General features: G+C 38.3%; 1 protein-coding gene across 2 annotated transcripts; it reads left to right on the top strand.

Moving 5' to 3' along the window:
* The first annotated feature begins 12 nt into the window (after positions 1-12).
* On the top strand, positions 13-12,256 carry LOC146456412 (uncharacterized). Of its 2 annotated transcripts, none has more exons than XM_085092818.1 (7): positions 13-141; positions 1,795-1,979; positions 5,676-7,124; positions 8,834-8,995; positions 9,253-9,366; positions 10,200-10,469; positions 11,028-12,256. In XM_085092818.1, the coding sequence occupies exons 1-7, from the start codon at positions 135-137 to the stop codon at positions 11,202-11,204; spliced, it is 2,364 nt and encodes a 787-aa protein (XP_084948944.1). In that variant the 5' UTR covers positions 13-134; the 3' UTR covers positions 11,205-12,256. The 2 variants fall into 2 exon arrangements, with proteins under 2 accessions (XP_084948944.1, XP_084948943.1); XM_085092817.1 differs by lacking the exon at positions 13-141 and adding an exon at positions 1,400-1,579.
* The last annotated feature ends 1,488 nt before the right edge of the window (positions 12,257-13,744 follow it).

Here is a 13,744-nt window from a genome sequence, read left to right as displayed (position 1 = left end):
ATCACGATAGCGCGCGCGTGTGACGTGTGGACACATCGCAAAGTGACAAACTCTTTGCAAAGTATTATTGTCCAATCTTACAGCAAATATTGCGTGGAAAACTCCCTCTTGGATATAACTTTTTACTAGAGGAAATGCGAGGTATGATTTTATAGACTGTCTTCGTGTGAAATGAAAAGCAAAAAAGGGGGAGGTGAAAGAATATAGTACAAGCTGAGTAGCCAGCAGTAGCGGGTGATCGTTTTCAGAGGTCACTCTTTGATTTGACAAGCGATTGCCCGCTACTACTCGAACGATCCGAGCTTTCTAACTGGTGAATCTGCAACCGAAGTGCGAAGGCAAGATTTTTGAGCGAGCTTTTTAGTTTTTGTTTTGTTAACGTGCACGCACGAGTATACGTATCGTTCACGCTTTTTTGTTTTCACGCCTAAATAGGTCCATGATGCACGCCAAATTTAGTCTATTGAGTTAAGCGCAGAAAGCAGCCTTTACTGATACGCTAACAATATTAAATTTCCACTCTGACATAAACTATATTCCAAGGACAGTCTTATACATTGAAGAATAGAAATTCAAAATGGCGACAACTGACTTAACATGAGTCGGTGAACACGGAAGTATGATTCAGATGACTTTTTCATTTTAATGAACATGCAGATTGAAGATTAAGATCTCCACCTCCAGTCCTAGGACTAAGAATCTCCAGGTGAAGTCTTATACTGAAGTGTAGGAACCTCCACGGTTTAGTGCACGCGGCCATACTACACGCGATGCACGCCAGTGTTTTTTCGTTTACACGCGCGAGATCTCGTCAAGTTCGACGGGGTTATTCATCGTCTTATGCGAATTTAGAGAGAGAAATAATGTTCTTAATGCACATGTCTTTAAGATATTCTCAGAAGCTTTTGATTTTTTTTTTTTTTTTTATCACTGTGATTAGTGTCTGTGTCATATCAAGGATCATTTATATTTTCAAAAGAAAAGGCTTCCGGTACTGAAACCAGCTTATTTCCGTTTGGACATTGAGAACGTGAAAGTAAATCGTTGTTAAACATTCTTCCCAGTCAATTTACATTTTTTTATAATAAACAACGATTATCTTTTGTATTAAATGCGTCCGTGATAATTTCGCACCAAGGAGGGTAATTATTCAAATCCTGTATCACATCAAGCGTGACATGAACGCCATTGGGATCGAGACCAAACCGACGACAATGATTTTCCCAAGGGAGTAGTACTTGGCTAAGTGACTTACCATAAAACAATCAATATTTTAAAGGAAAATCTTCATTTTTCTCCTTTTGAATACAAATTAAGCGTCACATTTTAGCTGCCGTAGGTGATTTCTATATTTGAATTTTCCTCTTTAATAAGGATTTTCTTTTATCGAAGTGCTTGCTCTCCCCTCCCCACTAAGTATCCTATTCCAGAGGGCTCGAGGTAATTCAATACCGGTATTCTTTGTGACGCGCGAGCCATTCACGCTTCGTCACTCCAGCGAGCTTACTTTGATTCACTCTGTTAATGCCTTTATGACTCAACTGATTTGCAATGAACCTCACGAGATTCCTAAATGCTGGTAAGTCAATGGAAACTAGATATAATTCTATCACTGCAAGAAGAACACAGCTTCTAAAGCTTAAATCTCATATCGAACCACCTGCCTGCGAACAATCGGGGTTCTTTCAAAGGTTCGGCGGGCCTTCCGTTGTTTTCGTTTCGTTCACGTGTTCAGCCACTCTTCACGACAGACTTTAAATGGGGGATTTATGGCATCGCATTTTGTTTTCACAGATGCTAAATTTTTACTGGTGTTAGCAGTTTCTTTGGTCCTGTGCTTCGCCTGTTTGTGCTTTCTCGTTCGAGCGTATAGACGCAAGAATCAATACAGAGGAAAACAGAAAGAAAAACAGCGGCCTTTTATTAAAGGAAAACGTGGCTTGCAGTCGCCGAGAAGTCCTGTGTTGCTTGGTAATCTGGTGAGTCTTGGTAATATTATTATAAATTTCACTGATGCAATTTCTTTATCGTCGTTGAATTATCCAAGCGTTGAATTGTGTGGTTCATTTTCGTTGACTCATGGCGCCAAGAATGAGAAATGAACAAGTCAATATAAATTTCATTGAATGGAACATGGAATACGACCGTTCGACATTTTACGATTCAATTCAAAAACGCTTGTACTTGTCGTCTTTTCTCAAGATTATAAGCAAACAATTTTGTTTGTGTTCGTTCTAGGAAAACTAAATATTCATAATTTCAGTTTACTGTACGCTTAATCTGTCCAAAATTAGAGTTATATTTTTGTCCTCAAAGGGATTATATATCGTAGATCTTATCTCTTTATTGCCAGAAATCAGATATTTTGATCCCTCTATAGGACGAAGAATGTTTTCATTTGCAATTACGTATTCTGTCGAAGAAACAGGAAGATTAGTTTCCGTTTTGCGGTTCGGAAATTTGCATATATTTTTTGGCTGTAATTCATGTTCAAAATAGAATAGTCGCGAACTTATGCTTTTTTATAAGACGAAGAAATATTGATCAACAAAAGTCGTCCCAAGCTGCAAGCTTTAATATATTACTTTCGAATTTTGAGGTTTCTTTTTTTTTCTTTTTTTTTTTTCATTTTCTGTGGGCCGCTTTCATTTTTTAATTGTTCTCTAACACTGGATTTTGGCACTAATAGTAAAGTGCTTTTAGTGACCTGCTGATTTCACTGTAAACATTTACTCGAAAAGTGATGAAAGTGCTTTAAACGTAGAGTTTTATTGTCATGCAGTCTTTTCAAAGTCTAATCAAACTGCGATGTGTGAATGACTCAACAGATTATTATTATTAAGTAAGATAATGGTTGCTTAATACGTTCAAAATTTTTAGTTGAATATTTGAGGTGGTGTAGGGACCTGTAAGTTAATTCTTCCCGGGGACCCCTTCCCAGGCCTGATGTGTTTATATACGGGATTTTGCGGGTTTGACCACAGCGATGAACAGAAAACAACAGTAATCTACCAGAAAACAACCCACCTTTCTTTCTTTCTTTCTTTTTTCCTTTAAAGTTAAAAATTTTTGGAAATTAGTTGTAAACATGGCATGCATAAATTATTTTGCATGCGTTATTTCTCACGAAATTAAACATTTATTGTATTGTGATCCTCAACAAATCTCATCATGAAATTCACCAAATTATAAAACTATTGTTCAGTGTTTGTTTTTTGGATATTGTATTTCACATTATTTTGAGAGTTACTGAACCACCAGAAGTTGAAAAGACAAATTAGGAAACACCGGTACCACTAACATTACAGTGTATGTAGAACAAATATGCGTTCAATATATTTGATTATGTTCAAAATACAGCGTTGTGTTTTTGTAAACAGTTTTGAGTAGCGTAGTTTTACAGGCTACAAGTTATGCATTTTTTGGTCATGTTGTCATCAATGTTGTTTGTCTTTGCTCAAGGGACAGCCAAAGTAGCTTGTAGGGTGCATTTTAACCACTGACAATACCTTTTTTTCACATGCTAATTCAAATGCCAGCTTCATGAATTCATTAGTGGGTGTAATTACAAGCATATTTTTCTTGTGTGTGCATACACATCTAGCTTAGATCAGAAGAGAGAAAATCATACACTGAATGCATCATAAAAATAATAAAATGCTCAGTATCTTTATTTAAATGTCTTCATGTTAACAGTCCAGCTTCCTGTATGTGTAGAAATTTTAATGGGTGTTTGCAACATTCATTTTCTGAAACCCAAATAATTGCAATAGTTTTAACAAACCTCCCTATATATAGCGAAGTCCTCGGTATAACAAACAATATTCTCCAGCCTGCCCTTTTATAATGTATGGATTTACAGAACCTTGATACAGTATAATGAACCCTTGATATATAACAGACCAATTTCTTTAGTCCCTTGGCACTTCATTAAATCAAAGTTTTCATTGTATTAAAGACAATTAGCTTGTGTTTATAGCCTGGAAATTGGTACACAGTGTACATTGCACATGAACAATGTACATAATGGACTTTTCAGGAAAAGAAAAAGTGTCAAATATTTGATTACGTAGCTACATTAATCTTAAATACTATAGTTGGTGTTCTGTACAATTATTATGATCAGGGATGTAGCCAGAATTTTTTCTTAGGTTTTGTACAATATTTTAAATCCATCCCCTCCTAGTGGGACCTGGAAACTACACCTTTTAGAGTTGTCTGGCTCTAAATCTAGCTGTACAACCCTACTTCAAAATCTCAGGATTTGGAAAGTGGCCAAAAATAAGTATTTACAGGCAAGAACACGAAATTGTCAGGGAGAAATTTGGCAAATGACAAAATTGGGAAATTTTGCTTTATTTGAAAATTCCTGCAAAAAATTCTGACAAATTTTCTTTAAAAAAATGTTCACGTTTCCATTTTTATTAGTGTTTTCTGTAAACAGCAAAAATTTGAACATAGGTTGTTTGGCTAGATTTGGAGAAATTAAGCGAGAAAAAATAGTTATTGCGACCTCCGGTGAGAAGACCATTGCGCGTGCTTGCTCTGGTAAAAACCCGGGTTTCAGCGCGCGTGCGCCTCAACTGCTGAGTGCAGGCTGCCTTCGAGTTTAAACAAACATTTGGTCCAAAACTCTGCAAACTCTGCAAAGGCTTTAAGGCTGTTCAGGAACGGTAATGATTAGGCAACACGTTTTTTTCAGTTATCAAGCCCAAACGCAATCTAGCTACTGTAAGCACACCTCTAAAACCTACCTGGAATACGAGGAAGTTTTTCCGAGAACCACCATTTTGTTTTTGTGCTCGCGGAATTTCCTCAGCTGGTTCACATGATTTTGCTCGCGCGTGATGTTTTCATGTACCTTGGGCAGCGCGTGCATATCAAAGCTCGCATAGTACAAAAACTTAAGTAATCCACTTTAAGTCTAGTCATTTTCATATGTCAGGAAAATCCCAGACAATGGGAGATATAGGGAAATCGCCAGACATCTGTCCCAAATTTGATGTATTCATCAGTGACAGATGCCATTTTTATTTGTCTGGGGAAAGTGGGGAGCTGGAGCGAAACAATTTAGAGGATTGTGGTAACGAGCTAAAACTGTCGCCAACATTCCTGACAGTATAAATTTGAGTTTTCATATGTTGGGAATGATCGCTGACCATCGCAGAAACCTGGGCTGCATTGTGAAAATAGAAACACTCCCAATTTTCCTGATTTGTCTGCGACCATCCCGGAGGATGGGGAATGTCTAGGATTTCAAGTTTTCATTAGTCAGGCAAGTCTGGGACAGTTGTAAAACAGTGACATCCCTGATCGTTTGGTATTTTCCCAACATATGAAAACAAGGCTTTTATCATGAAATGGCAGATTAGCCTACAAATGAAAGCATTTTTTTTTCTTTTTTAAATCCTCGGCATACTTTTTAGGTATGACAAATGTGCACATGCATAACTGTGCAGGCAGCTCCCTGTTGATGCATGCATCCTTTGTTCCAGTTTAAGAATGAACCATGTTGATACATGTACTGTAAAGCTATTAGTTTAATATGTAACTTCTGAGGTTGCTGTTAAGTGAATAAATTTGAAACTAATTTTGGGATCTTTTTCACTCATATTCTCAATTGCTTTATCTCTAACATACATGAAACTATTATTATTTATTCATATTTCTTTCAGTTTACAAACGGACAATCTAGAGGCCCTCCTAGAAGGCAACATTATTTGTTCAACAAGAATCATTCAACATCACCTTTGAACACCTTAATCATCCAAGACAGGACTCCATTGCATAGGAGTACATTGGAGGGGAATTTCCTCGTTGATGTTATTACTTCTATAAACCAGCAACAGAAACAAAGTTTGTCACCATTAGAAATGAAAAAGGGTTCACAGAAAAAGACACATGTAGAAACAAAAGTATTCTTTAATAAAAGTCATCATCCTCAGAATCATAATAAGGAAGGGGAGGAGAGTAGATGCAGTGGTGAAGAAGTGGAAGATTCAGCAGAAGCGCATGTTATATTTCACAAGGAAGGTGATACTAATGGTAAATTTGCAGCTCAAGATCTACCGAAACCAAAAATGAGTGCTCAAGCTACAACAGCCTCTAAGTCCACTGCTTCATTCTTGTCAGAACACACCACATCAGGCAAAAAGCAGGTGTCATCAATCTCAACTGTCAAACAAAAAATAAGGTCTTTTCGCCCCCAAATGCAAGTTAGGAGCCTCTTTTGTGTAAGGCCTTCACCAACAACAGAGGTCCAGGGGACAGCTCAGAGACTTGAGCAATTATGGGCCCATAGCTGTGACTCAGAGAAATTAGAAGAGAAAGCAGGCATGGGTGAATGTCAAAAGGAGCCTTTGTCTGTGAAGAGCAAGACAGCAGATGAATTTGAATTTGAATGTGTCAAGTGTGGCCACCAGCACAGCGGGGAGAATGGTGAATTATCTAAAAGCCATGTTAAAACTTATTCTTCTTCAAATAACAGGAATGTCAGAGCTGACAATAATCCAACCAGCAATACCTACAGTGACAGTTTAGATCATATTCTTGGAGAATCTAAGAGTCGATCACGTAGAAAAAACGAAAGAAAGAGTTCAAAGCCAAGTGATCAAGAAGGGCCAGATTCTTGCCTGCACACTTCTAATGCTAATGACATTGTTGCAAACGCCTCAAAGACTGAAGTGTATTGCATAAAGTGCGGCATCACCTTATCCAAACCACAATGTTTCTACAGTCTGGGTTCACTGGTCGCAGATGGGGAAATCTGTGAGACAGACTCCGACGATATTAACCGCCATCCTGTAGGAGACATTGATGATGATCGTCCACTAGTTGAAGTACAGAGTCATCATGATACTGGGTACACCAGCAGTGAAGACTTTGAAAATGAGAGCAATTTATCAAAAGAGCCTGGCCCTGCATGGGCGCATGACAAACGAGAAACTGATAGTTACGATGGGGATTATGAGAGTGATAGCGAAGAAACTGGTGTTAAAAGTGATAAGATGAGTGACGATATGGCTTTGAAGCCTCTTGCTTCAGTAGGAGAGCCAGTAGCAATAACAGACTATGCTCTGCGAGAATGGAAGAGTGATACACCAACTTCAAGGGCCATAAAAAAGGTAAATACAGTTTAAGGGTGCTTTCTGAAAAGGGTCTTTAAGGCGGGAAGGTAAATGAGATACATGTAGTAAGTTCATTCCCGAAACAAATCTCTTCAATTTTGACACTTGTGATATTTTAAATTATTTCATCTTGAATGTCACAAGTAGAGGAAAAAAAATCAAAGATTTGGGGTTTTTCAGTTCATTTATGGCTTTCATTTCATACTTTTCACTTGACTTGTGTGAAACATGCGCAATGTACATTTTTCCTATTCCCTAAGGGGAATGGAGCTTTTGTTTTTTATTTCACCCTATGTAGATGGTGGAGGGGTTGGGGATTCTGCCCTCACTGACTTTGAACATTTGTAACTTTTAATTTGTAATATTTTCACCAGCGGCAAGAAACGTCGTGACTTTTTCAGAAATTTTTTATCTGGTAACAATTTGGTATGGTAGGTCAGGGTTCATTGAATTTGTTACCAAAATTGGCAACTAATTTTTGACAGCCAGGTTTTTTAATGTACAAAAATTAATTTTATTGCAGCTAATTTCAAGTTTCTTTATCATTTTTGTGTTTTTCTTTTCATTTCTATAACTTTTTGGTTGATTTTGGTTGGCTCTCTGAGGTTTCCATAAAATCAAGAAATCTGAGAGTGCTTTCCATTTGTCAGAACTGGCCTGCCAGACTGGTCGGTCAGGAAATAGAGTGTAACAATTTCAAGGAATGATTCTTGGAATTGCTTCAAAATGGCACATAAATTATCTGAGAGTAGTGTGCACTATTTTGAGGTAATTCAGAAAAGTGACATGTAAACCATCATTCAAATTAGTGCATTACGTTTGCAAAATGATTAAGTTGGCCAGCCACTTTGGACGTTGAAATCATGACATAATTGCCAAATCATATGACATCACCACTTCCTGTTGTGGACCTCTAAGGAAACATATTGTGGGCATATCTATCCTCCAAATCCCCTTGTCCTAGCTTTTATACTTGCAATTAAGTTATGGAGGGGTGGCAGAATCTACCCCCCCCCCCTCCCCCTTTCCCCAGAAGATAAAAAAAAAATCAACAGCAAAAAAAGGGAGGGGGGTCTTGATAGGGTTAAGTTTCTAGATTTCAGATAGTCAAATAATCAAACTGTTTCTTTTTTTTTTTTATTATTATTTTTTTTTGTGGCTTCATTCTCTTGTGGGAAATGGATAGAATAAACTGACACAATTTAACATCAGATTTATTTTATGAATCAATCTGGGAATGTTTCCTCTAGCCGAAATATTAAGTACATCAAGCCACGTTGTTTAAGATAACGGAATACGTGCTGTTGGTATTATTAAATGAACCTCTTCTGCGTCAATGTCTTGAGGGTGCTTTTCACTAACTTTGAATTTTGTGCCTGTATCAGCAGTTACCTTCCACGTAGCTTAGCTCTGTTATAATTATGTAATTGTGGCTAAATAATATGTAAACGTCAAGCCAGTGCGGTCAGCATTTTTTTTCCCTTGATGTTTGTGACCTACTGGGGAACCCTAATCTGTTAGGTGATTGCAGGTGCTGATCAGCATTTCTCACATTTGCGTTTCCTTTGGTTGAGCTGATCTTGGTGGATAATTTAATGTAAATCAACTTTTCTTTACCTGCCGGCCTCTTTGCCATGGAGAATCTGTTAAGTCTCTGAAAAAGCATGAGAGTTATTTTGTTATCTTAAATCCTGGATATTTTGCAGGGGTATGGCTGTATCTCCTCACATACTGGGTGTCACCATCTCCGTCAAATAAGGGGAGATAATTACTGTGCTATAAGGGCAGTGCTGTTTCAAGCATTAACTGGAGAATATCCCATTTTGAATTGGCTTGCACGTCCTGAAGAGATAACCAGACTCGAAAAAGTGAGTACAGCTGTACAAATGTAATAAAATATTGGCATGCATCTCAATGTGGTTTGCTCCAAGTTTGGAATTAAGAAGGCAGTTATGCACAAAGTGTACAGTTTGTGGAGTATTTTACAGTGTGTCGTAAGGTTCTTCACTACCATCTGCCATTTTGAATATTGTGAAGATCGTGAGATAAGGTAGACTGGAGCTCATTCCATGCACGAATACATCCTCCATGTGCAATAATTTGTTTCCATGCTGTTCTTTTTCAGATCCCTAGTTCACATGTTGGCCTTGATCAGTGGAGCTTTGCCAATAGATTACCAGTTCAGCAAACTGAAGTCATAACCACGTTGGAAAAATTTCTGGCCTTCTTCACTAATCAAGTAAGATTAATTCTTTCTTTAAAACGTATCTACTGCAGTAGAGTTCTTATGATCAGATGGGAATATACATTTATCCAGTGGTATGTACAGCTGTTGGTCTCGCATGCATGAAGGCAGTTGTTAAGGGATGAAGCCGCAAATACAATCATGGCCCCACTTCGCTCTTGCTTGCTTCTTACAGTGGGTGAGTCAACCACAGAGGCAACTTTGTTCCACTGGGAATGTGCAACATGCTGTAAGGGCTACAGGTATCGGTAAAGAATGGTCAAACAACTTGCTGCTTGGCAACTGAAAATCGTAGATTTTCCCTATGTAATAAAAGTATTTATAGTTATAAAAGTTGTATGTAAAAGATGTTTAATAATTGAAGTCTTGTGTCGAATTTTTTGCCGAGTTTTCGTTTGGCTTAAATGTGCCTGATTTTTTCACATGGCTTTCGACAACAACAACAACAGCGACGACGATGTACTTTTGAGCGAAACGAACAATCGACCTAAAATTCGACATACATGTAAGACGGTGGTGTACTCAGCCCCGCAAACTAGCGCGTTGCGCCAAAGTGGCGATAATCATCTCATATCCATCAAGCGTAAGTGGAATAATTGTTCAGAAATATTGCTATATTTGTAGATCTTGCTGATTTCCCTTAACAAGAACAAACCAGAAAACAATTTATTGCTATTGTCGCTATTTCTCGGACATGGTACATGTATGATGGCTCATATACCATGGCCGCTAAGCCAATCAGATCCCTGAAATTGCATTATACGTTTTTTAAAAATAAGTTATATACAATAACAGTATTAAAAAACCCGCTGTCTTTTGTTTTGCAGATCAGCAGGATATACGAGAGCTCTACTCAGTCTGAACGGATTGAATCCGCTCTTTCCTTACTTAATGACGAAACTGAAGAGTTAAAGATTCTTGAAGCTACAAAGCTGCTTATGTACGACGCCGCTGTTCAGTTGCACAGAAGTCTCAGCAAGGGCGAGGATGTTCCAGTATTTGGGATGCTTTTATTCGCTCGTGACTCGTGCGAGTGCCCACGCGATTTACTTATCAATCATCTGAATAGAACAGGAGACACCGGTGGATTAGAACAGGTGATCGTTTCATCCCCTCTCTCCGTCTTTCCTCCTTTGGGCATTTGGTTGTTGAAGTTATGATCAGTGTATAAAGCATAATTATATAAAAATGAAACAAACTGCACAAAATCAGAAGGTTTGAACTGATCTGGGCATTATTTACGTTTTGGCGAGGGGGAGATTTTGAGTTTTAAAAATATATATATTAGAAAAAAGAATTACTGCTTTGACAGTTTTGAGCTCAATGATGAGTAATAATCAGTGCGAATTCTGCATTTTGTTGTTGATTAAATCTCATTTGCTCTTCATGTTGGGATAATAAGTAACATAAGTAAAAACTGTAAATGGTTTGGACCCAGGAGTCATGTCATAAGTACGTAAATTATGATCATCCGGGGGAGTGTAGTCCTGAGAAGGACGTTAGAAACAAGGGAGGTTCTAGTAAAAACTGAGATCTGCAATACTTGACTTCAAATTTCAGAACTTCAAGGGCTCGTGTTTGGGACCACGTGCAAGGGTGGCATCCACGGGTGATTTGTCGTCATCACGTTATTTATGTTCTCATTTTTCCTTTAGGTGGAAATGTGTTTGCTCGGCCATGCGCTTGGTGTAGTCATACAAGTTATTCGACCATCGCAAGTGGATAAAGAAGATTTCATTGCTCATTACCCTTCTTTAGATGACGTATCTAAATACCCTCATACAGTGACTCTAGTGGCCGAGGATGACAGGCATTATAATATTGTCATGTAGAATAACTTATTCAGAAACAATACATTTTAGCGTTAACTCGTTCATTTCATCGACTACCCAAGACCGAATTCAATAAAAATCCCTAATTCAATTTTGTAAAAAACTGAAAAACAAACAGTAAAACTAGAAAGTACTGCTTAATAGCTTCCGGTTGAATGGTCGCACCTTGGCATTTCGTTCCCGGACTCAGAACGTAGAAGTTGCCTTGTGAGCATAATGAACAGCACCACTGGACTGAACTGCTCTGGAGCTTTCATTTGAATGGTCACACTTAAGGGAATTTTCCACAGAATCAAAAGGTAGAACTACCTTGTACAGCATAATACTCGGTACCGCAGGAAAGTACTGCTGAGTGGTTTTTATTTGAATGGTTTCGTTTGAATGGTTGGATTTCATCCACAGACTCAAAAGGTAGAACCACCTTGTACAGCATAAGTAGAGCCACAGAAATAGTACTGCTCAGATGAATTGTCACACTCTAGGATTTTGGTGGGGTGAGGAGGGGATCTAAGGGGGCTTTCCAGCCCCCTATAACGATTCCACGATATTTTCCTGTGCCTTAAAGGTTTGAGATCCTCTGAAGGTTTCTTTTAACAAGACGCACGTTATTGAAAGGAACATGCATTCATTCTTTATTATTATATTTTACTTAACAGTTTTAGTTTTCAATCCCTGCTATCATAGTAATCAAATTGAAATTTTTGCCCGGAAACGATATTAAAAGAAATCAATTAGCTGGTATTCGTTTTCAGTTTGTGTTCTGAGACCACAGAATGGTTTTAAGAATCAAGAAGAAGCAGCTAGTCAGTTTTCTTTTTTCATGGCATGCATTTCTTGCCGTGTATCGTTGTCATCGTTAAATTTTTATGCGAAGTTTGTTATACTCATACAAGACATTTTTTGGTCTGTTGAACGTTTAGTTATGGTAGTAAAGATTCCTACGTCCGTATTTATAGTGTTTTCAACTTTTTCTTTAATTGTTATACATAAACAAGTGAAAACAAACGATAAAACTTTAATTGTTAGAATATTAAAATCAAAACCAGACTCGACTGGCCTTCTGTCTGTTTGAATATCGGTTCACATGTAAGATCCATTTACTCTCGCGCCAACCCTTAACCACCCACAAAGGACCCGGCTTCCTGTGCAACTAATGACGTTATCAGAATGCATTTGATACTTGGCCAATACAGGTCTGTCGTACGCACGAATGCGCGTGGTCTTCCACCGAAAGGTCTGGAGCGAGTGAGACGCCCTATCTGTTTTTTCCAATATTTTAATTTTTTATCTGTGGCGTTCTCGACCCTGTCTCGTTCCGCATCAAACGTCGCCCAAGAGCCGAGTTGCCGTTCCACCGCTAGTTCTTTAATTGCGTGTGCTCTTAACTCATAACTCAATCACTATTCAGGAGCTATGACAATAACCCTTGTAGATTAAATAGTACGTCTTTGAAGTCTGCAACAAGAAGTGATGACATCATATGGCATACAATTACCGGAGCCATCTTGGACCCGCTATCTTGGTTTTCTGGATTTCCCCCAAAACTTGAGAACATCGCCAAAATTGACCGAGTTCAGTGAATTTCATGGCATTTGTTCAAATGATATTAATGTGCTACATTGTATGATGAACAGGTGGTCTTCTAAACAATAATTATCCTATTATTTTTCCTGAAGGCTTGCATTCTTATTGCATATATCAATGGATTGATCATAGATTGTTTTAGCTATGTGCCTTCTTGTCACTTCAGGGAACAATTCAATTCAAATTGGCTTGTCTGGGATGGTGCTACGAACAGTCCAAGGCAGAATGATCAGTATAGCGGAAACAAGAGTAACTGTAAATAAAGTGACTGAAAGTTTCGCCTCTAAGGTAAGGGCGCCAAATTGATGCCGGGGGGAATGGACCTCCTTGACGTTTATATATAGTGGTTATTATGTAGGCTTTTATAATAACGACTGTTATAAACGTGCAACATACAGAAATATATATACGAATTTAAATCTAAAGCAAATAAATTAAGAACGGCCATCATGGATGCTAGAAGTAAAGAAACCAACCAACTGTAGTTCCAGTATTGATTTTAAAATAAAACCCTCTCCCGATTAATATACAATGTCTAAAGGCCGGAAAAAGTGTTGAGTGTAAACGCTCCAAAGATATCACGGTATTACTGGCCAGGAAAGCTAGAGTAAACACGTCGCTTGATGTCCAAATGACAAACGCTGGCCAGCTGAAAGCATTCTTAGGTCCTGTGTCCGCGTAAAACAATTCACAATGAAAGGATCCGTCACTGCTCCTACCAGTAATCAGCCACAGTCAGGTTTATAATCAGGTGCGTAGTGCACTTGCGTAACTGACAATTTCTTGCAAAGGTTGTGTGAGAGTGAAGGCCTCATAGTCCATGGGCCAGAAAGTGAAACCCTCCCCCCATCTCGGGATTTTTGCAGACATGTATCATTTTAAACCTCTACCCAAGGGTATTCCAAAAATCAATGTTTGCACTCGCTCGATTGGTGGGTGTGGCCGTACGGCGTCAT

The sequence above is a fragment of the Pavona decussata genome, unplaced genomic scaffold (assembly GCF_977016875.1).
Source record: "Pavona decussata unplaced genomic scaffold, jaPavDecu1.1 SCAFFOLD_254, whole genome shotgun sequence".
Taxonomy (NCBI): Eukaryota; Metazoa; Cnidaria; class Anthozoa; order Scleractinia; family Agariciidae; genus Pavona; species Pavona decussata.
This window is presented reverse-complemented; position numbering and strand designations above follow the sequence as displayed.